General features: G+C 37.2%; 1 protein-coding gene across 1 annotated transcript in view; it reads right to left on the bottom strand.

The window, feature by feature from the left end:
- The window catches only part of LOC117321748 (dynein beta chain, ciliary-like), a 69,687-nt gene that overhangs the window by 25,083 nt on the left and 16,920 nt on the right, over positions 1-27,684 (bottom strand). Inside the window, exons 12-29 of the mRNA XM_033876267.1 lie at positions 25,858-26,102; positions 24,664-25,251; positions 23,653-23,822; positions 21,254-21,476; positions 20,883-21,086; positions 13,948-14,349; positions 9,873-10,118; positions 9,533-9,757; positions 8,952-9,170; positions 8,586-8,738; positions 6,089-6,322; positions 4,304-4,596; positions 3,807-3,963; positions 2,354-2,616; positions 1,686-1,824; positions 1,204-1,296; positions 800-994; positions 395-605 (exon numbers count right to left, since the gene is read on the bottom strand). Coding sequence (XP_033732158.1) covers positions 395-605; positions 800-994; positions 1,204-1,296; positions 1,686-1,824; positions 2,354-2,616; positions 3,807-3,963; positions 4,304-4,596; positions 6,089-6,322; positions 8,586-8,738; positions 8,952-9,170; positions 9,533-9,757; positions 9,873-10,118; positions 13,948-14,349; positions 20,883-21,086; positions 21,254-21,476; positions 23,653-23,822; positions 24,664-25,251; positions 25,858-26,102 — 4,260 coding nt within the window. The remainder of the gene's footprint in view (positions 1-394; positions 606-799; positions 995-1,203; positions 1,297-1,685; positions 1,825-2,353; positions 2,617-3,806; positions 3,964-4,303; positions 4,597-6,088; positions 6,323-8,585; positions 8,739-8,951; positions 9,171-9,532; positions 9,758-9,872; positions 10,119-13,947; positions 14,350-20,882; positions 21,087-21,253; positions 21,477-23,652; positions 23,823-24,663; positions 25,252-25,857; positions 26,103-27,684) is intronic.

Below are 27,684 nucleotides of genomic sequence, written 5' to 3'. Positions count from 1 at the left end.
ATGAGTGATCAAAAGATTGCACTGAAAATCACTACAGATTAATTTCTTTTCAATGTATATATGCTTGTCAGATTTATGATATCTACAAAATTTAGGTCATACAATAATGCTCCAGCCAGATCAAATATCAAAATCCAGTCACTCAGAATAGCAGCAATTTAAAGGAAAGGCTGACAGATGGACGACGAATGCTGTGACATAGCATGAGCTCACCCAGGTGAAACCTATATAAAGTTTTTTGGTATAAAACTTTCAAGGCCAAAATGCAATCAAAGTCACAATAATTCCTGTTTTGTCTTTTTAAGCAGCACAAATATTGAGCCGTTCACAGTTTTAATGCATTCAGCTTTGTTCATCGCAAGAAAAAGCATCAAACAATTATAGTCAGTTTTACCATCTTTCCACTCTCTGGTGGCTGGGTTGATGATACCAAACAGCTCGTTATTTGTCACTGCCTTGGGATCAAGATCAATGGCCAATGGCTTTTTGCCCTGGTTCCTGTAGGTCCTGATTAGTGTGCCCCACACCTTACTCTTTCCCACGCCTGCATTTCCTAGACAGAACACAGAGTGACGCACCTCAAACAGCTCTTGCAGTTGTACACACTACAAAATAAATAAAAAAAAAACACACTATGAATTAAACTTTAATGCAAACATTCACCTGTTTTACCTGAAATATCTGGGATATAAAGTTGTAGGAAATTCACACTGGTATCTTATAAATGAAATTATACAATAACTTCTCATTATCACCATACAACTGGTGTAGATAGACAAAGACACAATGGTTATCTTACCTTGAGAATAAAGTTGTCCTCAGGCTGAAGCTTCTGGTCAAGAGTGGCTGTTTTGATCAACTTTTCAAGGTCCATGTCACGCTTCCTTGGTACATTGAGGGCTGGGAACAGATCTCCAATCAGACCCATGAAGATAGGCAAATCATCTGAGACAATTTTCGGGATGTTGAAATCTCGTAAAGCTCTCATCAACACCTGTAAACAACAAAGAACAAACATATCTGTACAACTCTTCAGTTAGCCTGTCAGTTTATCGAAAGAATGATAGATCTAGTTTTCGAGTTTATTCATAACTAATAATTAAACAGTGATTTCCACATCATCATCAGAAATCCTATGCTAGGTACATAGTGAAGATTTACCCAGTTTGATACAAACCTGATTTTACTGAGTATGATACATACCTGATCTTCAGGTCGATCAGGGTCACTCCTCTTTAGGGAGCCAGCCACTACAAGGACAGATTTGATGGCCCTCAGTCCCCAGTCATAATGGTCCTGTTGAGAGACAAATGTCCAACAGTTAATACATTACCAATTTTGATTAAGAAGAAAAATGTTTCAATTTACTACACTATGATCAACTACTGTAACAGCTGTTTATTTCAAGATAATCTGTTTTATATTTTTAGCATAGATAAAAAACACTGAAAACAATAACCCTGAAAATGAAATTAATAGAGATAATTGTGATCTACTTCTGTATAATCTTGTGGTAAAAATATTCTTTTCATTTCGGAAGTTTTTGTAAAATTGAAAATTAATGAAACACTGAAAAAATGGCCAACTTTTATAGTTAGTGTTATTAAAGATACATTCTAGTGGCGACATATTTTGTGATGCTGTTACAATTGAACCAACATATAGAACATTCGAGAAACTCTCACCTGTTTTGACAGAAGCTCCTTACACAAACTGTACAAAGTGATAAACTTTCTGGCCAGGAGACGAGCTTCCAGAAAACCTTCAGCCACCAACATGATTTCACAAATCAGTTCAAAATCTGGCACCACCATAGCACATGGTCTGCAAATGATTATATCAAATATAGTAAAATCTGTGTTAACCATCCAGTCAAGGGGAGTTGAAAAACACAATGGAGAGTTGTCTCTTAATAGAGATATCTTAGATCTTAATAGATGATGATCATTAGCTTTTTATTCACTTCATAAAATGGCAATAACAATTAATAATATAAATGAACAAGTGCAATCAATGATTGCGAAAGCTCACGGCATGGATTTTGGTGCTAAAAAAGTAAGTCTTAGGATGTAATGACTGACTTGTGATTGGCTAACATTTAGTGTTGGGATGTAATGACTGACTTGTGATTGGCTAACATTTAGTGTTGGGATGTAATGACTGACTTGTGATTGGCTAACATTTAGTGTTGGGATGTAATGACTGACTTGTGATTGGCTAACATTTAGTGTTGGGATGTACTCACTGACTTGTGATTGGCTAACAATTAGTCTTAGGGTGTATTCACCAGAAGAAATTTTTCAGTCAATGAGGTTTAAACCATCAAAACCATGACTGAGGAAGAAATTACTACCTGAACAAAGCCTTTAGGTTCTCAGGAAGTTCTGTACGACCAGCATAACCAGGGTTCATGGTGATGAAGAGACCAACAGTTGGCAGAAGTTTGATGGTTTCTCCAAGGAAGTTGAAGATTGACTTTTTGTCACGAATAGCATCCTGGATACATTTTACCTGGACAGCCACCACAGACAACACCTCTACTGCGATGCGGTTGAACTCATCAAAGCATCCCCAGGCTCCAGATTGAGCCAGCCCTTTGTAGATGTTTCCAATTGACTGGAAATAGAGACAATGTATTCATTAATCTGAAAGGAAGGTATTTTCTTATATCTATGGTGTAGTGATATTTAAATATACAGCATTTCAAACATTATGACTGCTAAATTTAAGATGATATATTGCTCATTAAACATAGCTTCTGATGATTGTACAGTGTCTGTTACCAGTTAAAACTGCTTCAGTTACTGAGTAATAAAGACAGGCACTAGGAATATATCTTTCATACCTGTAGTTAAAATATGGGTCCAATAGACCTGCATCGTTCATCTCGTATTTATTTCTCTGATGATTCTCCATCTTCCAAATTATCAAAAAAAACTGTTTCGTTGTTTTAACAAATTTGATGCCTTGAATAAGTGTCAAGGGCATTTACTTTTACAATTTTTGTCAGGCTTCATTCCAGTAACGTACCAGCCAAATATCTTGAGGCCAAACCTTTCAGTTAAACATTTGAGTATGTTAACAAATCTGACCTATGTGACCTTAAAGACAGGTCCAGATCATTTTATTTTTGCAATGTGGGGAATTATCCCAGCAGCCTGCTCACCATATATCTTGGTTCTATGCCAGTTAGTTATTCGGAAGAAGTTGTTTGAAGGTTTAAACAATTTTTACCCCTGCAATCTTGAATATAGATCATGGTCACTTCTTTTCACAAACTTTATGAGGCCCTATCCCAGAAATCTACAAGCCAAATATCATGATTTTAGGCCTGAATGTGTTAACTAAATATCTGTCTTTTGAAAAGCTTGTACAAATCATTATCTCACACTGATTGCTCATACATGAATATGTACCGATAACCCACTGGTCATGACTGGGTTTGGTGTTAACAATACAACAGTAGATTACTCCACTGGTCATGACTGGGTTTGGTGTTAACAATACAACAGTAGATTACTCCACTGGTCATGACTGGGTTTGGTGTTAACAATACAACAGTAGATTACTCCACTGGTCATGACTGGGTTTGGTGTTAACAATACAACAGTAGATTAACCCACTGGTCATGACTGGGTTTGGTGTTAACAATACAACAGTAGATTACTCCACTGGTCATGACTGGGTTTGGTGTTAACAATACAACAGTAGATTACTCCACTGGTCATGACTGGGTTTGGTGTTAACAATACAACAGTAGATTACTCCACTCCACTGGTCATGACTGGGTTTGGTGTTAACAATACCTTGTAGTCCATCTGTTCTGAGCAGTTGAACACATATACCATGACACCAAGAGCTCTGCCCAAATCTTTTGTGGTCTCTGTCTTCCCTGTTCCAGCAGGCCCTGCCGGGGCACCACTCATGATCAAGTGGAGTGACTGGGTCAGGGTAATGTAGCATCTGTAAACATACAAGTACACACTATAACATTGTAACATACCACAACAAATATACAACATAACATTGTAACATACCACAACAAATATACAACATAACATTGTAACATACCACAACAAATATACAACAGATATTGCCATCAATGTTATCAGAACAGATTAACGACTATCAAATGTTCTAGTTGGAACACCAAACCTGTATACTGCCAAATAGTACAATGCTCTGAAAACAGTTATACAAATATCCCTTGTGACCAGGGAAATATACATTTGAACAGTTGTATTGTTAAACATTTACAATGATACACAACTAAATATATGTAGACTCTATGAATGATACTAACCTGTCTGTGAGTGGAGTAATCACAAGACGTGGAGTGTTGCCTAGGTATTCATGGGAGTATCGGAACTGGGCATCGCAAATGTTTGCATAGCAGTCCTTATCATTGTCATCCCATCTGTGTCTGAGTTGGGACAACCAAGCGAAGGCCTGGGCACTGTCCACTTTGGTTGCTATCATCTTGGACACTACATCTCGAGCATGTACATCAATGGTGCAGATGGTCATAATCTTTTGACGATCACCCTTGGATAACTGACCAATCAGCATATTGATGAGACTGTTCAGCTGGGCAACCTGACAACGAAATGTATACACAAATTAATGATAATGATATTACTGGACGCAGGCAATCTAAACATATATATCCAGATCAAAGTTAAAATGAGCTTTTCCCCAAAATTTGGATCAGTTCGTAATGTCTAGTTCATTATTATAAAGACATTCAGCTTGCCCCCAATGCTTATCCAATTGGGATTCAAACGTTTTGATTGTTGGTGACGTAATGAGAGCATTAGGAAGAGAGTTCCAATGGTTAACAACCCGCTCACTGAAAGAATATTTTCTCAAATTTAGTCTACTTCTTGTTTTTAGTAGTGGCAGACTGTGTCCTCTTGTTATCTTATTATTGTTATCATATTGTATATTATGTAATAAAAGAGGCTGTACAGCTGGAAAATGATGAGGCTGTAGAGCTAGGAAATCTAAACATTGAAATAGATACACAAGTTATTGATGAGGCTGTTCAGCAAGGAAATCTGACAACAAGAATTGTAAGCTGATGGTTCACTAATATTCCCCATACTACTCATCATTTACATACACTTTTTAAAAAAAAAGTAATGTACCATTAGCCTTGACCCAACAACCCTGAAACTTAATCATGATATAAGGCTGCAATGCATATCAATTTTCATCAAAATATGTTCATATCAACTCAAGTTAATGTGTTCACAAGGAAAACGTTTATGCATGAAAGACATGTCACAAAGACAGTGTTAACAGTTCTCTTACACACAGTGTTAACATTTCTCTTACACACAGTGTTAACATTTCTCTTACACACAGTGTTAACATCTCTCTTACACACAGTGTTAACATTTCTCTTACACACAGTGTTAACATCTCTCTTACACACAGTGTTAACATTTCTCTTACACACAGTGTTAACATTTCTCTTACACACAGTGTTAACATCTCTCTTACACGCAGTGTTAACATCTCTCTTACACACAGTGTTAACATTTCTCTTACACACAGTGTTAACATCTCTCTTACACACAGTGTTAACATCTCTCTTACACACAGTGTTAACATCTCTCTTACACACAGTGTTAACATCTCTCTTACACACAGTGTTAACATCTCTCTTACATACAGTGTTAACATCTCTCTTACACACAGTGTTAACATCTCTCTTACACACAGTGTTAACATTTCTCTTACACACAGTGTTAACATATCTCTTACACACAGTGTTAACATTTCTCTTACACACAGTGTTAACATTTCTCTTACACACAGTGTTAACAGTTCTCTTACACACAGTGTTAACATCTCTCTTACACACAGTGTTAACAGTTCTCTTACACACAATGTTTACAGTTCTCTAATACATAGTGTTAATATCTAGCTTACACTTTTACACGCAGTGTTAACATCTCTCTTACTCTTACAGTGTAACACTTAAATAGTTATCTATCTAATACTAATTCCTAAGTGACAGCTTGACAAGGATTATTTGGAGAAGACAATAATCATAACTCAATTGATACTTAATGGCTGGTACCTGTTTTTTATTGTAGTCCTTGAGGGCATTCTCATAGCCTTCCTCCAGTCTCCCAAAGGCAATATTAACCTCGGTCGTCCACCAAATCTGTGTGCCACATAAGGCTACCTGGGCCGGAAAGTCAAACAGCCACTGTTCTCGTGGCTTTTCCTCATATCCACCCACAGCCTCTGTCATCTCATGTCTCACTGTACTGCACATCGCTCTGAGAAGTCTCATGAGCCACACTTCCACCTATACACAGACAAAATATTTTATATTTCTATCAAATTTCCCTGCTTTTTACTGTATTTCAAAATCTTTTGATACATCTGTGCCTTTGAATCACATTTTGGAGTTTCTATTGTTTAGCATGCCTAATTTGCTTTTAAACAATATTTTGTTAGTTTTCAAGATATCTGATACTACTGTTTGATGTATAGACACAGGAGATCAATCTACAACAAAGTGGTCGTTGTTGATGATACAGTATAGACACAGGAGATCAATCTACAACAAAGTGGTCGTTGTTGATGATACAGTATAGACACAGGAGATCAATCTACAACAAAGTGGTCGTTGTTGATGATACAGTATAGACACAGGAGATCAATCTACAACAAAGTGGTCGTTGTTGATGATACAGTATAGACACAGGAGATCAATCTACAACAAAGTGGTCGTTGTTGATGATACAGTATAGACACAGGAGATCAATCTACAACAAAGTGGTCGTTGTTGTATAGATACAGTATAGACACAGGAGATCAATCTACAACAAAGTGGTCGTTGTTGTATAGATACAGTATAGATACAGGAGATCAATCTACAACAAAGTGGTCGTTGTTGATGATACAGTATAGACACAGGAGATCAATCTACAACAAAGTGGTCGTTGTTGATGATACAGTATAGACACAGGAGATCAATCTACAACAAAGTGGTCGTTGTTGATGATACAGTATAGACACAGGAGATCAATCTACAACAAAGTGGTCGTTGTTGATGATACAGTATAGACACAGGAGATCAATCTACAACAAAGTGGTCGTTGTTGATGATACAGTATAGACACAGGAGATCAATCTACAACAAAGTGGTCGTTGTTGATGATACAGTATAGACACAGGAGATCAATCTACAACAAAGTGGTCGTTGTTGGTGATACAGTAAAGACACAGGAGATCAATCTACAACAAAGTGGTCGTTGTTGGTGATACAGTATAGACACAGGAGATCAATCTACAACAAAGTGGTCGTTGTTGATGATACAGTATAGACACAGGAGATCAATCTACAACAAAGTGGTCGTTGTTGATGATACAGTATAGACACAGGAGATCAATCTACAACAAAGTGGTCGTTGTTGATGATACAGTATAGATACAGGAGATCAATCTACAACAAAGTGGTCGTTGTTGATGATACAGTAAAGACACAGGAGATCAATCTACAACAAAGTGGTCGTTGTTGATGATACAGTATAGACACAGGAGATCAATCTACAACAAAGTGGTCGTTGTTGATGATACAGTATAGATACAGGAGATCAATCTACAACAAAGTGGTCGTTGTTGATGATACAGTATAGACACAGGAGATCAATCTACAACAAAGTGGTCGTTGTTGATGATACAGTATAGATACAGGAGATCAATCTACAACAAAGTGGTCGTTGTTGATGATACAGTATAGACACAGGAGATCAATCTACAACAAAGTGGTCGTTGTTGATGATACAGTATAGACACAGGAGATCAATCTACAACAAAGTGGTCGTTGTTGATGATACAGTATAGACACAGGAGATCAATCTACAACAAAGTGGTCGTTGTTGATGATACAGTATAGATACAGGAGATCAATCTACAACAAAGTGGTCGTTGTTAATGATACAGTATAGACACAGGAGATCAATCTACAACAAAGTGGTCGTTGTTGGTGATACAGTATAGACACAGGAGATCAATCTACAACAAAGTGGTCGTTGTTGATGATACAGTATAGACACAGGAGATCAATCTACAACAAAGTGGTCGTTGTTGATGATACAGTATAGATACAGGAGATCAATCTACAACAAAGTGGTCGTTGTTGATGATACAGTATAGATACAGGAGATCAATCTACAACAAAGTGGTCGTTGTTGATGATACAGTATAGACACAGGAGATCAATCTACAACAAAGTGGTCGTTGTTGATGATACAGTATAGATACAGGAGATCAACCTACAACAAAGTGGTCGTTGTTGATGATACAGTATAGATACAGGAGATCAATCTACAACAAAGTGGTCGTTGTTGATGATACAGTATAGATACAGGAGATCAATCTACAACAAAGTGGTCATTGTTGATGATACAGTATAGATACAGGAGATCAATCTACAACAAAGTGGTCGTTGTTGATGATACAGTATAGATACAGGAGATCAATCTACAACAAAGTGGTCGTTGTTGATGATAATACAATGCATAAATCTAAAACGTTGGCGATACACTTTGTTTCTGACCCACCTGGCCACCAAGGTCACATTCCTTGTCCAGCTCCACACTTTCACCATCCTTACTCCACATCAGAGTTGCTGTCTTAGTATCATTACCCTGGTCATCTTGGATCAGTTTCAGCTTGGCCATGCTGTCAAACAACTTGGTCAAGTGACGTTGTACCTGTTTCAACACAATTATCAAAATTCTATGAAGTACCGACATGTTGTGGTGTCATACAGCATGATCAAACCACTACATCTAAAAGAAAGTCGATTGACAATACTCTAGATTTTCGAAAAAATTTCATTTTCAAGATATAGGAGTACAAAAACAAGTGCTTTCATTCATTTGTAGCCAAAAAAGGTAGTCACTTAGACTGGTAAGAAAACTTACAGCTGTTGGATTGTTGCCATTAGACAGGATGTCTAAGAGATCTGCAGAGGAGACAAAGTAGAATCTGGGGAAAGCCAGACGCTTGGTCTCCAAGTACTCTGCCAATGCCTTCTCGCAAATTGTCAGGGAACCCTGCAGGGCCTCCAGACGCTCGTACAGGTTAGGTTGGTTGGTTGCCTCCACAACATTCTTTGTTTTCTCCATTTCTGATACCAGTTCCTGAGGTCATAAGTTCTTATCTTTACTGGTGTAATTTTAACAATTATTCAACTTTTTCTTTCTAGAGTTTTAGACAATAGCAATATAAGTCCATGTATAACAACTGACTCAGAAGATATCTGAGCTCAGCTACTAGAAGACTTGAAGAGTTTTTAAGCTATCTGTGATGTATGTTTCCATTGTGCTATTTTGTTGTGCTTTATTAATTTTAGTTGTTATCTATAGTCATAAGAATAATTCTACTAAGCTAAGGTAGTATTGTTGAAAAATACAACTCTAAATGAAAATTTCTGTATTTTGCAAGTCTGATTTTTTAATAATGCATTAGCAATTCTTCAGTATATGACTAATATATCACTAACCTTGAAGTCATTGTCAATTCCATCAAATCTCTTGGAGTCTTCTGGTAGCTGAGCTCGGATATCTTCTGAGCCAATGAAAATACTTTCCAAATGAGACCATGTGCGCTGGACTTCCATCCAGATAGAAATGACCTGGTCAGCAGTGGACAGCTTTTTCTGCCAGCTTGACACTTCTTGAAGGAAGTGGGCAATATACTTGGAGGACAGCATATTTTGCAGTTGTACCTGTCAAAACAAATCCATGACAGTCAGAAAGGTATAAAATCTGTCAGATATGAAATTATATTTTTAACATTTTTATGATTGCTTCAGAATAGATAGAACTGCTGTAGGTTATTACCTGGTTGTCCTCAAGGGTTTCGATGAGTTCCTCACTTGTCTTCAGCATAGTGATCTTTGTACGTGGGTGTGGTTCATGGTCAAACTCCATTGTTGTCCAGGTGGTGTCCAACTCCTTCAGTACCTTCTCCATACTCATTTCCTTCACTGCCTTGTCTACAATGCCGCGTACCTCATCCTCAAAGTTGTGTAAGTTAAGTAGCAGCAGGTCAGCTAGAGTGGTACTCTCATCCATAACAAACCGTACCTTAAATAGCAAGACATTGCTACCATTAATCTCAAGCAGAGATGAAGGCTTCAGTATAACACAAATATTTACTTTATTTTCAAATTTAAAGTAAAAGTAGTCTTCTTCAATGCATAATGTGACAAAAAATCATAGGAAAACAAGCATTCTGTGAACTGTAAATAACTGGCTAACAAACACCTCCTACCCATACAAGTATAACTGTATGTCACAGACTAACAAATACCCCCTACCCATACAAGTAATAACTGCATGTCACAGACTAACAAATACCCCCTACCCATACAAGTATAACTGTATGTCACAGACTAACAAATACCCCCTACCCATACAAGTATAACTGTCTCAGGTGTACGCACAGACTAACAAATACCCCCTACCCATACAAGTATAACTGTTTCAAGTGTATGTCACAGACTAACAAATACCCCCTACCCATACAAGTATAACTGTATCAAGTGTATGTCACAGACTAACAAATACCCCCTAACCATACAAGTAATAACTGTATGTCACAGACTAACAAATACCCCCTACCCATACAAGTATAACTGTATGTCACAGACTAACAAACACCCCCTACCCATACAAGTATAACTCAGTTTGGTTTATCACTACTGTACGTACGTTGTAATTTGGATTATCACTACTGTACGTTGTCATTTGGTTTATCACTACTGTATGTTGTGATTTGGTTTATCACTACTGTATGTTGTAATTTGGTTTATCACTACTGTATGTTGTAATTTGGTTTATCACTACTCTATGTTGTCATTTGGTTTATCACTACTGTATGTTGTAATTTGGTTTATCACTACTGTATGTTGTAATTTGGTTTATCACTACTGAATGTTGTTATTTGGTTTATCACTACTCTATGTTGTCATTTGGTTTATCACTACTGAATGTTGTTATTTGGTTTATCACTACTGTATGTTGCAATTTAATTTAACACTACTGTATGTTGTAATTTGGTTTATCACTACTGTATGTTGTGATTTGGTTTATCACTACTGAATGTGGTTACTTGGTTTATCGCTACTCTATGTTGTTATTTGGTTTATCACTACAGTATGTTGTAATTTGGTTTATCACTACTGTATATTGTCATTTGGTTTATCGCTACTCTATGTTGTTATTTGGATTATCACTACTGTATGTTGTAATTTGGTTTATCACTACTGAATGTGGTTACTTGGTTTATCGCTACTCTATGTTGTTATTTGGTTTATCACTACAGTATGTTGTAATTTGGTTTATCACTACTGTATATTGTCATTTGGTTTATCACTACTGTATGTTGTGATTTGGTTTATCACTACTGTATGTTGTAATTTGGTTTATCACTACTGTATGTTGTAATTTGGTTTATCACTACTGTATGTTGTGATTTGGTTTATCACTACTGTATGTTGTCATTTGGTTTATCGCTACTCTATGTTGTAATTTGGTTTATCACTACTGTATGTTGTAATTTGGTTTATCACTACTGAATGTGGTTACTTGGTTTCTGCTGTGATAACACATTGCCTTACTTATCCATTATCATAAAGTGGTGAAAATACCAACTGAACGGTAGCCAACAACCAACAATCAACAGAAAATGTTTCATTGTCATGACTCATGCATTGTTTAATAAGAATTCCACGGAAGTGGATGTGTCGCCTGCACAGCAAGTTAGATGATTACGAAGAAATAGATAAATTTTTTACTTCAAGAAATAATGTTAACACAAATATGCTCCAAAATTCAGCAATACAGAGCAGGATCTTTCGGTAAATGAGAATCCAAAAAAGTTTTAGCTTTATTGACTCAAAAGAATTGGAGTTATTGCATAGTAACAGTGACCTTGACCTTTGACATTTAGACCAGAAAAAATAATTTTGTATGCAAGCGCTTGTGGTAAGAAAAAACTGCATGCAAATTGAGTTTTGATGGGCCTAAGGAACCTGAGGTATCACAAGGAAACAAATCTTCTACTTTTAGTAAAAGTGACCTCGACCTTGGACCTTTGGACCTGAAAAGCAATTTCAAGCAAGCACTTTTGGTAAAGAATATCTGCATGAAGTTTGAGTTTGATCAGCCCCAGGAAACTTTAGTTATCAGGAAAAACCTCTGTGTGAACGCCGCTGACATCGTGATACCTATATATGGCCTGCTTTTTGCAGGCAACATAATAACACATGAATAAACATAGGAACAGATTTTAAATAAACTTGCAATCCCAACTTACGTTTTCTGTCTGGAATCAACATTTGTAATAAAAAACAGTCATTAACACTAAAAACATTCAAACCATGCACCAGAAACTAGTACAGTTGATCTCGCTTATCATAATACTCTACTTTCCAGAAAAAAAAGGTTATATAATAAACAGGATAATGTAATAATTGAGCAAGCAGTTTTCTGCCCCTTGAACCAAAAGTTTGGCCGACTACCATCATCCTACAACTAAGTGTAGAAAGAGCTTTTTCTGAGGGCTTTTTGGGGCAGATTGAAATTATTTCACATTTAAGGCAAATTCCGAAAAGGAGAAGAGCCACAAAAGGGGATAATAGCCCTATTGTGGAGCCCAATTAAAAATATATAAAATATTATATGTTTCAAATATACAACCATAAAACATTAATTGGAGTGTTTATCTTTTATTATGGATATAATTTTGCTAAAAATTATCGATAAAATCTGCCACAATAGACAACTAAACTCACGAAAATATGCCAAAATGGTGAAATTTGGGTATTTTCAGGCAGGGAAATTTGATATTTCATAGTGGCCACATGTCTAAACCAGCCTATACATTTCAAAACAAAAATTATTGCCGAAATCATGACTTAATGACCATAAAATTATTTTCTTTACTAGGACCAGGACCAGGACATGTTTGTTTACTAGGACCAGGACATGTTTGTTTACTAGGACCAGTACATGTTTGTTTACTAGGACCAGGACTTGTTTGTTTACTAGGACCAGGACATGTTTGTTTACTAGGACCAGGACTTGTGTGTGTTTACTAGGACCAGGACATGTTTGTTTACTAGGACCAGGACATGTTTGTTTACTAGGACCAGGACATGTTTGTTTACTAGGACCAGGACTTGTTTGTTTACTAGGACCAGGACATGTTTGTTTACTAGGACCAGGACATGTTTGTTTACTAGGACCAGGACATGTTTGTTTACTAGGACCAGGACATGTTTGTTTACTAGGACCAGGACATGTTTGTTTACTAGGACCAGGACATGTTTGTTTACTAGGACCAGGACATGTTTGTTTACTAGGACCAGGACATGTTTGTTTACTAGGACCAGGACATGTTTGTTTACTAGGACCAGGACTTGTTTGTTTACTAGGACCAGGACATGTTTGTTTACTAGGACCAGGACTTGTGTGTGTTTACTAGGACCAGGACATGTTTGTTTACTAGGACCAGGACATGTTTGTTTACTAGGACCAGGACATGTTTGTTTACTAGGACCAGGACATGTTTGTTTACTAGGACCAGGACATGTTTGTTTACTAGGACCAGGACATGTTTGTTTACTAGGACCAGGACATGTTTGTTTACTTGGACCAGGACTTGTGTGTTTACTAGGACCAGGACATGTTTCTTTACTAGGACCAGGACATGTTTCTTTACTAGGACCAGGACATGTTTCTTTACTAGGACCAGGACATGTTTCTTTACTAGGACCAGGACATGTTTGTTTACCAGGACCAGGACATGTTTGTTTACTAGGACCAGGACATTTTCCCTCACCAGGACTAGAACATGGTTCCTTATTAAGGCCAGAAACATTTACTAGGAGCGGGTTTACTTTTAACATACCTTTGTTGCTGCCATAAGCTGCTGCCAATGTCTGTCCCGGATGGCAGGATTTTGAAGCTCACTGACTGCCCTCAAAGAGGTCAGCATGTTCTTGACAGTGTTTTCAAGTCCTAAGTAGGAGTCCCATGCTCTCATTTCCTTATCCAAAGTGCGGATATCTTTGGCAAACTTCTTGCTGTCCATATCCATCTGGTCGACATTGATGTCCTTCCATGGTGTAGTTTTCCAGTCATCAATACTGCTGCGTACCATCACAATGTAATCCCAAAGTGTCTTTAGCAGCTTTATCTCTTTACGACACTGCTTTAGTTGTTTAAAGTCAGGAACATTGACTTCAAATAACCCAGCCGAGTCCAGCAAGTCACTCATGTTCTTCTCCATGGCAGCAATCTCCTCATGATACTGAAATAATCACATGCAATACAGACTACATATTAGCTTTGTTGAAGGGGTAATAACATACTAGATCTGTTGAGGTGATAACATACTAGATCTGTTGTGGTGATAACATACTAGATCTGTTGAGGTGATAACATACTAGATCTGTTGAGGTGATAACATACTAGATCTGTTGAGATGATAACATATTAGATCTGTTGAGGTGATAACATACTAGATCTGTTGAGGTGATAACATACTAGATCTGTTGTGGGGTTGATAACATACTAGATCTGTTGAGATGATAACATATTAGATCTGTTGAGGGGTTGATAACATACTAGATCTGTTGAGTTGATAACATACTAGATCTGTTGAGGTGATAACATACTAGATCTGTTGAGGCGATAACATACTAGATCTGTTGAGGTGATAACATACTAGATCTGTTGAGGTGATAACATACTAGATCTGTTGAGGTGATAACATACTAGATCTGTAGTGGTGATAACATACTAGATCTGTTGTGGGGTTGATAACATATTAGATCTGTTGAGGGGTTGATAACATACTAGATCTGTTGAGGTGATAACATACTAGATCTGTTGAGGTGATAACATACTAGATCTGTTGTGGTGATAACATACTAGATCTGTTGAGGTGATAACATACTAGATCTGTTGAGGTGATAACATATTAGATCTGTTGAGGTGATAACATACTAGATCTGTTGTGGGGTTGATAACATACTAGATCTGTTGAGGTGATAACATACTAGATCTGTTGAGGTGATAACATACTAGATCTGTTGAGTTGATAACATATTAGATCTGTTGAGGTGATAACATACTAGATCTGTTGTGGGGTTGATAACATACTAGATCTGTTGTGGTGATAACATACTAGATCTGTTGAGGTGATAACATATTAGATCTGTTGAGGTGATAACAAACTAGATCTGTTGTGGGGTTGATAACATACTAGATCTGTTGTGGTGATAACATACTAGATCTGTTGAGGTGATAACATATTAGATCTGTTGAGGTGATAACAAACTAGATCTGTTGTGGGGTTGATAACATACTAGATCTGTTGTGGTGATAACATACTAGATCTGTTGAGGTGATAACATATTAGATCTGTTGTGGGGTTGATAACATACTAGATCTGTTGAGGTGATAACATACTAGATCTATTGAGGTGATAACATACTAGATCTGTTGAGATGATAACATACTAGATCTGTTGAGGGGTTGATAACATACTAGATCTGTTGAGATGATAACATACTAGATCTGTTGAGGGGTTGATAACATATTAGATCTGTTGAGGTGATAACATACTAGATCTGTTGAGGTGATAACATACTAGATCTGTTGAGGGGTTGATAACATACTAGATCTGTTGAGATGATAACATATTAGATCTGTTGTGGTGATAACATACTAGATCTGTTGTGGTGATAACATACTAGATCTGTTGTGGAGTTGATAACATACTAGATCTGTTGAGGTGATAACATACTAGATCTGTTGAGGTGATAACATATTAGATCTGTTGAGGTGATAACATACTAGATCTGTTGAGGTGATAACATACTAGATCTGTTGAGGTGATAACATATTAGATCTGTTGAGGTGATAACATACTAGATCTGTTGTGGTGATAACATACTAGATCTGTTGAGGTGATAACATATTAGATCTGTTGAGGTGATAACATACTAGATCTGTTGAGGTGATAACATACTAGATCTGTTGTGGTGATAACATATTAGATCTGTTGTGGGGTTGATAACATACTAGATCTGTTGAGTTGATAACATACTAGATCTGTTGAGGTGATAACATACTAGATCTGTTGAGGGGTTGATAACATACTAGATCTGTTGAGATGATAACATATTAGATCTGTTGAGGTGATAACATACTAGATCTGTTGTGGGGTTGATAACATACTAGATCTGTTGTGGGGTTGATAACATACTAGATCTGTTGAGGTGATAACATACTAGATCTGTTGAGGTGATAACATACTAGATCTGTTGAGGTGACAACATACTAGATCTGTTGAGGTAATAACATACTAGATCTGTTGAGGTGATAACATACTAGATCTGTTGTGGGGTTGATAACATACTAGATCTGTTGAGTTGATAACATACTAGATCTGTTGAGGTGATAACATACTAGATATGTTGAGGGGTTGATAACACACTAGATCTGTTGTGGTGATAACATACTAGATCTGTTGTGGGGTTGATAACATACTAGATCTGTTGAGGTGATAACATACTAGATCTGTTGTGGTGATAACATATTAGATCTGTTGAGGTGATAACATACTAGATCTGTCGAGGGCTTGATAACATACTAGATCTGTTGTGGTGATAACATACTAGATCTGTTGAGGTGATAACATATTAGATCTGTTGAGGTGATAACATATTAGATCTGTTGTGGTGATAACATACTAGATCTGTTGTGGTGATAACATACTAGATCTGTTTAGGTGATAACATATTAGATCTGTTGAGGTGATAACATACTAGATATGTTGTGGGGTTGATAACATACTAGATCTGTTGTGGGGTTGATAACATATTAGATCTGTTGAGGGGTTGATAACATACTAGATCTGTTGAGGTGATAACATACAAGATCTGTTGAGGTGATAACATACTAGATCTGTTGTGGTGATAACATACTAGATCTGTTGTGGTGATAACATATTAGATCTGTTGTGGTGATAACATACTAGATCTGTTGTGGTGATAACATACTAGATCTGTTGAGGTGATAACATATTAGATCTGTTGAGGTGATAACATACTAGATCTGTTGTGGGGTTGATAACATACTAGATCTGTTGAGATGATAACATACTAGATCTGTTGAGGTGATAACATACTAGATCTGTTGAGGTGATAACATACTAGATCTGTTGAGGGGTTGATAACATACTAGATCTGTTGAGGTGATAACATACTAGATCTGTTGTGGTGATAACAAACTAGATCTGTTGAGGTGATAACATATTAGATCTGTTGAGGTGATAACATACTAGATCTGTTGAGGTGATAACATACTAGATCTGTTGAGGTGATAACATATTAGATATGTTGAGGGGTTGATAACATACTAGATCTGTTGAGGTGATAACATACTAGATATGTTGTGGTGATAACAAATTAGATCTGTTGAGGTGATAACATACTAGATCTGTTGAGGTGATAACATACTAGATCTGTTGAGGTGATAACATACTAGATCTGTTGTGGTGATAACATACTAGATCTGTTGTGGTGATAACATATTAGATCTGTTGTGGTGATAACATATTAGATCTGTTGTGGTGATAACATACTAGATCTGTTGAGGTGATAACATATTAGATCTGTTGAGGTGATAACATACTAGATCTGTTGTGGGGTTGATAACATACTAGATCTGTTGAGGTGATAACATACTAGATCTGTTGAGGTGATAACATACTAGATCTGTTGAGGTGATAACATACTAGATCTGTTGTGGGGTTGATAACATATTAGATCTGTTGAGGGGTTGATAACATACTAGATCTGTTGAGGGGTTGATAACATACTAGATCTGTTGAGGTGATAACATATTAGATCTGTTGTGGTGATAACATATTAGATCTGTTGTGGTGATAACATACTAGATCTGTTGAGGTGATAACATATTAGATCTGTTGAGGTGATAACATACTAGATCTGTTGTGGGGTTGATAACATACAAGATCTGTTGAGGTGATAACATACTAGATCTGTTGTGGGGTTGATAACATATTAGATCTGTTGAGGGGTTGATAACATACTAGATCTGTTGAGGGGTTGATAACATACTAGATCTGTTGAGGTGATAACATATTAGATCTGTTGAGGTGATAACATACTAGATCTGTTGAGGGGTTGATAACACACTAGATCTGTTGTGGTGATAACATATTAGATCTGTTTAGGTGATAACATATTAGATCTGTTGAGGTGATAACATACTAGATCTGTCGAGGGGTTGATAACATACTAGATCTGTTGAGATGATAACATATTAGATCTGTTGAGTTGATAACATACTAGATCTGTTGAGGTGATAACATACTAGATCTGTTGTGGTGATAACATACTAGATCTGTTGAGGTGATAACATACTAGATCTGTTGAGGTGATAACATATTAGATCTGTTGAGGTGATAACATACTAGATCTGTTGTGGGGTTGATAACATACTAGATCTGTTGAGGTGATAACATACTAGATCTGTTGAGGTGATAACATACTAGATCTGTTGAGGGGTTGATAACATACTAGATCTGTTGTGGGGTTGATAACATACTAGATCTGTTGAGGTGATAACATATTAGATCTGTTGTGGTGATAACATATTAGATCTGTTGAGGTGATAACATACTAGATCTGTTGTGGTGATAACACACTAGATTTGTTGAGGTGATAACATACTAGATTTGTTGAGGTGATAACATACTAGATCTGTTGAGGTGATAACACACTAGATTTGTTGAGGTGATAACATATTAGATCTGTTGAGGTGATAACATACTAGATCTGTTGTGGTGATAACACACTAGATTTGTTGAGGTGATAACATACTAGATCTGTTGAGGTGATAACATACTAGATCTGTTGTGGGGTTGATAACATACTAGATCTGTTGAGGTGATAACATACTAGATCTGTTGTGGTGATAACATATTAGATCTGTTGAGGTGATAACATACTAGATCTGTTGAGATGATAACATATTAGATCTGTTGAGGTGATAACATACTAGATCTGTTGAGGGGTTGATAACATACTAGATCTGTTGAGGTGATAACATACTAGATCTGTTGAGATGATAACATATTAGATCTGTTGAGGGGTTGATAACATATTAGATCTGTTGAGGTGATAACATACTAGATCTGTTGAGGTGATAACATACTAGATCTGTTGTGGTGATAACATACTAGATCTGTTGAGGTGATAACATACTAGATCTGTTGTGGGGTTGATAACATACTAGATCTGTTGAGGTGATAACATACTAGATCTGTTGAGGTGATAACATACTAGATCTGTTGTGGGGTTGATAACATACTAGATCTGTTGAGGTTATAACATACTAGATCTGTTGAGGTGATAACATACTAGATCTGTTGTGGTGATAACATATTAGATCTGTTGTGGTGATAACATACTAGATCTGTTGTGGTGATAACATATTAGATCTGTTGTGGTGATAACAAACTAGATCTGTTGTGGTGATAACATACTAGATCTGTTGTGGTGATAACATACTAGATCTGTTGAGGTGATAACATACTAGATCTGTTGAGGTGATAACATACTAGATCTGTTGAGGTGATAACATACTAGATCTGTTGAGGTGATAACATACTAGATCTGTTGAGGTGATAACATACTAGATCTGTTGTGGGGTTGATAACATACTAGATCTGTTGAGGTGATAACATACTAGATCTGTTGTGGTGATAACATATTAGATCTGTTGAGGTGATAACATACTAGATCTGTTGAGATGATAACATATTAGATCTGTTGAGGTGATAACATACTAGATCTGTTGAGGGGTTGATAACATACTAGATCTGTTGAGATGATAACATACTAGATCTGTTGAGATGATAACATATTAGATCTGTTGAGGGGTTGATAACATATTAGATCTGTTGAGGTGATAACATACTAGATCTGTTGAGGTGATAACATACTAGATCTGTTGTGGTGATAACATACTAGATCTGTTGAGGTGATAACATACTAGATCTGTTGTGGGGTTGATAACATACTAGATCTGTTGAGGTGATAACATACTAGATCTGTTGAGGTGATAACATACTAGATCTGTTGTGGGGTTGATAACATACTAGATCTGTTGAGGTTATAACATACTAGATCTGTTGAGGTGATAACATACTAGATCTGTTGTGGTGATAACATATTAGATCTGTTGTGGTGATAACATACTAGATCTGTTGTGGTGATAACATATTAGATCTGTTGTGGTGATAACAAACTAGATCTGTTGAGGTGATAACATACTAGATCTGTTGAGGTGATAACATACTAGATCTGTTGAGGTGATAACATACTAGATCTGTTGAGGTCATAACATACTAGATCTGTTGAGGTGAAAACATACTAGATCTGTTGTGGTGATAACATATTAGATCTGTTGTGGTGATAACATACTAGATCTGTTGTGGTGATAACATATTAGATCTGTTGTGGTGATAACATACTAGATCTGTTGAGGTGATAACATACTAGATCTGTTGAGGTGATAACATATTAGATCTGTTGAGGTGATAACATACTAGATCTGTTGAGGGGTTGATAACATACTAGATCTGTTGAGGGGTTGATAACTTACTGATAAAATACTTGATCTTTGCACAGGTTCATAAGAAACCTAATGAGATGTTTGAGATGCTAAAGATTCTAAATCTTACGTGCTCATAAAATACCAAAGGAATTACAAACCAAGCTGCTGAAATAATCTATTCATAGTTACTTTGTCGATGTGTTGGTATGCCTTTTCACAGTCATATCTGAAAGGTGGTATGCCTCGGAACTTTTCTCTGAATTTGTGCTGGTTTACATCAAACGTTGCAGTCTTCCTGCGAATGTTAGCTACTTCTGTGGCTTGCAGTGGTGCCACCTGTTGCTTAACAGTGATTCCAATCTTTTTTGTGTTGTTCCACTGTTCTGGCAATTCCTGAAGTGCGGAAAAATGATGAAGTAAGAAATGTTTATTAAAATGAATCTAAACTACTTGTTAAGATTACTTTGAGATGTTAATGAATGCTCATTTCTTTGAAACACTGACTGGTAGTTTTGCTTGCATTCATGTAACACGATGAAAAATGAAGGTGCATTTCTTACCTGCAGCTGTAAATGAACTTCCTCTGGCATTTCTTGTTCATATGTCTTCAGAAGTTCAATGGTCTGCTTGAGAGGTTCAAACATTTCATCTGTAGTGGCTTGTCTCTCCTTGACAGCAAATAAATAACCCATACACTCCACCAGTCCATTGTAGTCTCCCTCTTCTACAGGCTTTGTCAAGCCACCATCAGTTGTCTTGATGAAGTCACCAAGTTCCCGCAGGCTACAACCATACAAAGAAGATTATGTTCCAATACTTTTTTCATCATTTTCAGTTATATTTATACATTTAATATACAAAGAGGGAAAACTTTAGTTTGCTAAATACATTACAAAATTTACTAACAAAGAAAGAATATCAAACATTTTCAAGGTTACACACAATCAGATACTGTACATGTCCAGTATTATAGACTGACCTACCAGTTATACACAATCAGATACTGTTCATGTCCAGTATTATAGACTGACCTACCAGTTATACACAACCAGATACTGTACATGTCCAGTATTATAGACTGACCTACCAGTTATACACAATCAGATACTGCATCTGTCCAGTATTATAGACTGACCTATCAGTTATACACAACCAGATACTGTATCTGTCCAGTATTATAGACTGACCTACCAGTTATACACAACCAGATACTGTACATGTCCAGTATTATAGACTGACCTACCAGTTATACACAACCAGATACTATACATGTCCAGTATTATAGACTGACCTACCAGTTATACACAACCAGATACTGTACATGTCCAGTATTATAGACTGACCCATCAGTTATACACAACCAGATACTATACATGTCCAGTATTATAGACTGACCTACCAGTTATACACAACCAGATACTGTTCATGTCCAGTATTATAGACTGACCTACCAGTTATACACAACCAGATACTGTACATGTCCAGTATTATAGACTGACCCATCAGTTATACACAACCAGATACTATACATGTCCAGTATTATAGACTGACCTACCAGTTATACACAACCAGATACTGTTCATGTCCAGTATTATAGACTGACCTACCAGTTATACACAACCAGATACTGTACATGTCCAGTATTATAGACTGACCCATCAGTTATACACAACCAGATACTGTTCATGTCCAGTATTATAGACTGACCTACCAGTTATACACAACCAGATACTATACATGTCCAGTATTATAGACTGACCTACCAGTTATACACAACCAGATACTGTACATGTCCAGTATTATAGACTGACCCATCAGTTATACACAACCAGATACTGTACATGTCCAGTATTATAGACTGACCTACCAGTTATACACAACCAGATACTATACATGTCCAGTATTATAGACTGACCTACCAGTTATACACAACCAGATACTGTACATGTCCAGTATTATAGACTGACCTACCAGTTATACACAACCAGATACTGTACATGTCCAGTATTATAGACTGACCTACCAGTTATACACAACCAGATACTGTACATGTCCAGTATTATAGACTGACCTACCAGTTATACACAACCAGATACTGTACATGTCCAGTATTATAGACTGACCCATCAGTTATACACAACCAGATACTGTACATGTCCAGTATTATAGACTGACCCATCAGTTATACACAATCAGATACTGTACATGTCCAGTATTATAGACTGACCTACCAGTTATACACAACCAGATACTGTACATGTCCAGTATTATAGACTGACCCATCAGTTATACACAATCAGATACTGTACATGTCCAGTATTATAGACTGACCTACCAGTTATACACAACCAGATACTGTTCATGTCCAGTATTATAGACTGACCTATCAGTTATACACAACCAGATACTGTACATGTCCAGTATTATAGACTGACCTACCAGTTATACACAACCAGATACTGTACATGTCCAGTATTATAGACTGACCCATCAGTTATACACAACCAGATACTGTTCATGTCCAGTATTATAGACTGACCTACCAGTTATACACAACCAGATACTGTACATGTCCAGTATTATAGACTGACCTACCAGTTATACACAACCAGATACTGTTCATGTCCAGTATTATAGACTGACCTACCAGTTATACACAACCAGATACTGTACATGTCCAGTATTATAGACTGACCTACCAGTTATACACAACCAGATACTGTATCTGTCCAGTATTATAGACTGACCTACCAGTTATACACAACCAGATACTGTACATGTCCAGTATTATAGACTGACCTACCAGTTATACACAACCAGATACTGTACATGTCCAGTATTATAGCCTGACCTACCAGTTATACACAACCAGATACTGTACATGTCCAGTATTATAGACTGACCCATCAGTTATACACAACCAGATACTGTACATGTCCATGTCCCTAATTTTACTTACCTGTTGGTTACATGGTCAATCAGATGCTGTTTAAACATGAAACTCCATCTCTTTATTGTGTTTAATAGAGCTTGTTTGAATGGCTTTGAATTAACTCGGAACCAAGTTTCGAATATCATGATTGGTTCCACTTGCTCTGCCTCTTCATATATTTTCTCATATGTGTCAATCTGAGGAAAGTAATCAAAATATAATGTGACTATCTATATGTGTTTTACATTGAAATTTTATCCCTTAATCTTATTTGCTAAAGTAATATATATGAATAAATTTCACATTCAAATATTGCATATTCTTATTGTATAACATGTGCTGGCAACAATACAATGATGTCACTTTCATAATTTAATGATGATGAGTCAACATTGCTTGTTGCATTACACTAGTTTTATTTGTTTTTTAACAACTGGAGGCTGTGTAAATACAAGAGACCCGGAGGACCTGCATCGTAGCAAAACACTCTCATTTAAATCATATCATACAACTAAAGTTCAAACCAAATCTGCTCATTCCTAATGAAGAAGGATTTAAAGAATTTGCTATTATATTTCCTTCATTGGGTCCCACTCCTCCAGGCCCAGGGGAGCCATATTGAATCACACCATTCTGTTATCAAAAAAAAAAAAAAAAATCTTCTTTGCCCAATAATGTTCCAGGCCAAATTTCACCAAAATTCATTCAGTCATTCAAGACTAGCAACACTTTTAAAGACTTGCCTGTATTTTTAGGGTGAGAGGAGATGCATTCAATATAATTATACATGTAATATCAATTTTTGATGAACCAATCGGGGTCGTGGTGGCCGAGTGGTCACTTTATCACTAGCCCTCCACCTCTGGGTTGCGAGTTCGAAACCTACGTGGGGCATTTGCCAGGTACTGACCATAGGCCGGTGGTCTTTCTCTGGGTACTCCGGCTTTCCTACATCTCCAAAACCTGGCACATCCTTAAATGACCCTGGCTCTTAATAGGACGTTAAACAAAAACAAACAAACAATTGATGAACCATACCTGTTCTTTGAATTGCTTGAGAGTTGGAGGACTTTCAGGTACGCCATCTTCAGCATGAGCCTCAATTTCTTCTGTGGTGAGGACATGGTTGTACAGCAGAAACTGTCGCATGAACTCATTCCTGTCATCTGTCCAAAGGTAAGAATAGTTGTCAAAAGAATTTCTGTACTCGCATGCCTTATTCATAATGTTTGTGATGCGGTCCATCAGCTCCTGGCGCATTTCTGACAGTTCTTCCATGTCCTCCAGATCAGGCTGGTAGTGTTCCTGCCCGCTGTGTGCAGCCAGGCGCGGTATTAGGGATGCTTGTTTATATATATCTCCAATCAATCCATCTACAAGGTCATAAAAACCATCTGCCACACCATAGTCCAATGATGGCTGGAAGACCATCTCTGGAGCCTGCAGTTCCAACATGGCCTCAAACAGAGAATCAGGGTTGTTCTTGCTGTCTGTATTGTCCAACATAAACTTCACACTACAGTGAATACTGGCATAAAAACCATCTACAATCATTTCATCCACATAGTCAACATATGCCTTCCAGATATCAGAAGATGCATCTGCCTTGAAAAACTCGAGATTTTGCTGTAAATGAAATTGTATAAATCCTTTAAAAGATGACATTGTTTATTCATATAATGCAAAAGTCAAGATTTCAAGATTTAAAGATTACAAAAGTCAACTGAATAGACTTAATTTCAAAAATAAAAAATGTTTTTAAGATAGATTTATATAAGTTTCATTAAGCAGCGAAAAATGTACTTTCTTCTGAAATTTGTTTAGAACAACAAAGTTAGCCTGTACAGGTAGCACTCCTTGTCTAACTGATACTGGGGGTTAAAACAACAAAGTTAGCCTGTACAGGTAGTACTCCTTGTCTAACTGATACTGGGGTTTAAAACAACAAAGTTAGCCTGTACAGGTAGCACTCCTTGTCTAACTGATACTGGGGGTTAAAACAACAAAGTTAGCCTGTACAGGTAGTACTCCTTGTCTAACTGATACTGGGGGTTAAAACAACAAAGTTAGCCTGTACAGGTAGTACTCCTTGTCTAACTGATACTGGGGTTTAAAACAACAAAGTTAGCCTGTACAGGTAGTACTCCTTGTCCAACTGATACTGGGGGTTAAAACAACAAAGTTAACCTGTACAGGTAGTACTCTTTGTTTAACTAATTCCTGTTTGCATACCTTGAGAAGCTCATGTATTTTGTTTCCAATATTTTTTATCTCTGTATACCGCTTGTTGATACGATCTTTTCTGTCCTCCAAGTTGAGAAGGGTCTCATGCTTGTCTTCCTTTCTCTCAAAGAGTGGCAGTTTACTCCATGTGTTCATCAGTTTCTTAATTTCCTCCACATTATCTTTAGCTTTTTGTACTCTAGACTCCAAGTCTATCACATGGTCTCTTGTCTTTTCAATATACTCCCATACACCTGGATTGATAAAAACAACCAACAAACTTGTTTTTTGAATTTTGTAAATTATTGTTTCTCTTTGATTAATCCATGCCTACATTTACAATAGCTATTGTACCATAAAATATATGACATTTTGTTAAATCTCACCTTCATTTTTTGCTAATTGTACAAGGGATTTACTTGTCTATTGCCGAGAGATAATAAAAACTCAATACAGACTGTCAATAAAGATAGGGTCAAGTCTAGGCAGGTTTTAAATACATGTTCCTAACATAAAATGTTTCAAGAAGAAAAATGCCAGAATGAAATATCAAAGTAAGTGTATGGAACAGGAGAACAAGAGGGGGGCTGACTAAGACATGTCACCTAATGAGATGGGGGCTGACTAAGACAGATTATGTCACCTGCTGAGATGGGGGCTGACTAAGACAGATTATGTCATCTGATGAGACGGGGCTGACTAAGACAGATTATGTCACATGATGAGATGGGGCTGACTAAGACAGATTATGTCTCCTGATGAGATGGGGGCTGACTAAGACAGATTATGTCTCCTGATGAGACGGGGGCTGACTAAGACAGATTATGTCACCTGATGAGATGGGCGCTGACTAAGACAGATTATGTCATCTGATGAGACGGGGCTGACTAAGACAGATTATGTCACATGATGAGATGGGGCTGACTAAGACAGATTATGTCACCTGATGAGACGGGTGCTGACTAAGACAGATTATGTCACCTGATGAGATGGGCGCTGACTAAGACAGATTATGTCACCTGATGAGATGGGGGCTGACTAAGACAGATTATGTCTCCTGATGAGACGGGGGCTGACTAAGACAGATTATGTCTCCTGATGAGATAGGGCGCTGACTTAGACAGATTATGTCACCTGATGAGATGGGGGCTGACTAAGACAGATTATTATGTCACGTGATGAGACGGGGCTGACTAAGACAGATTATGTCACCTGAAGAGAGGGGGGGCTGACTAAGACAGATTATGTCACCTGATGAGACGGGGGCTGACTAAGACAGATTATGTCACCTGATGAGACGGGGGCTGACTAAGACAGATTATGTCACCTGCTGAGATGGGGGCTGACTAAGACAGATTATGTCATCTGATGAGACGGGGCTGACTAAGACAGATTATGTCACATGATGAGATGGGGCTGACTAAGACAGATTATGTCACCTGATGAGACGGGGGCTGACTAAGACAGATTATGTCATCTGATGAGATGGGCGCTGACTAAGACAGATTATGTCACCTGATGAGATGGGGGCTGACTAAGACAGATTATGTCATCTGATGAGATGGGGGCTGACTAAGACAGATTATGTCACCTGATGAGATGGGGGCTGACTAAGACAGATTATGTCACGTGATGTGATGGGGGCTGACTAAGACAGATTATGTCACATGATGAGATGGGGGCTGACTATGACAGATTATGTCATCTGATGAGACGGGGCTGACTAAGACAGATTATGTCACCTGATGAGATGGGGGCTGACTCAGACAGATTATGTCACGTGATGTGATGGGGGCTGACTAAGACAGATTATGTCACATGATGAGATGGGGGCTG

The sequence above is a fragment of the Pecten maximus genome, chromosome 1 (genome assembly GCF_902652985.1).
Source record: "Pecten maximus chromosome 1, xPecMax1.1, whole genome shotgun sequence".
NCBI classification, from domain to species: domain Eukaryota; kingdom Metazoa; phylum Mollusca; class Bivalvia; order Pectinida; family Pectinidae; genus Pecten; species Pecten maximus.
This window is presented reverse-complemented; position numbering and strand designations above follow the sequence as displayed.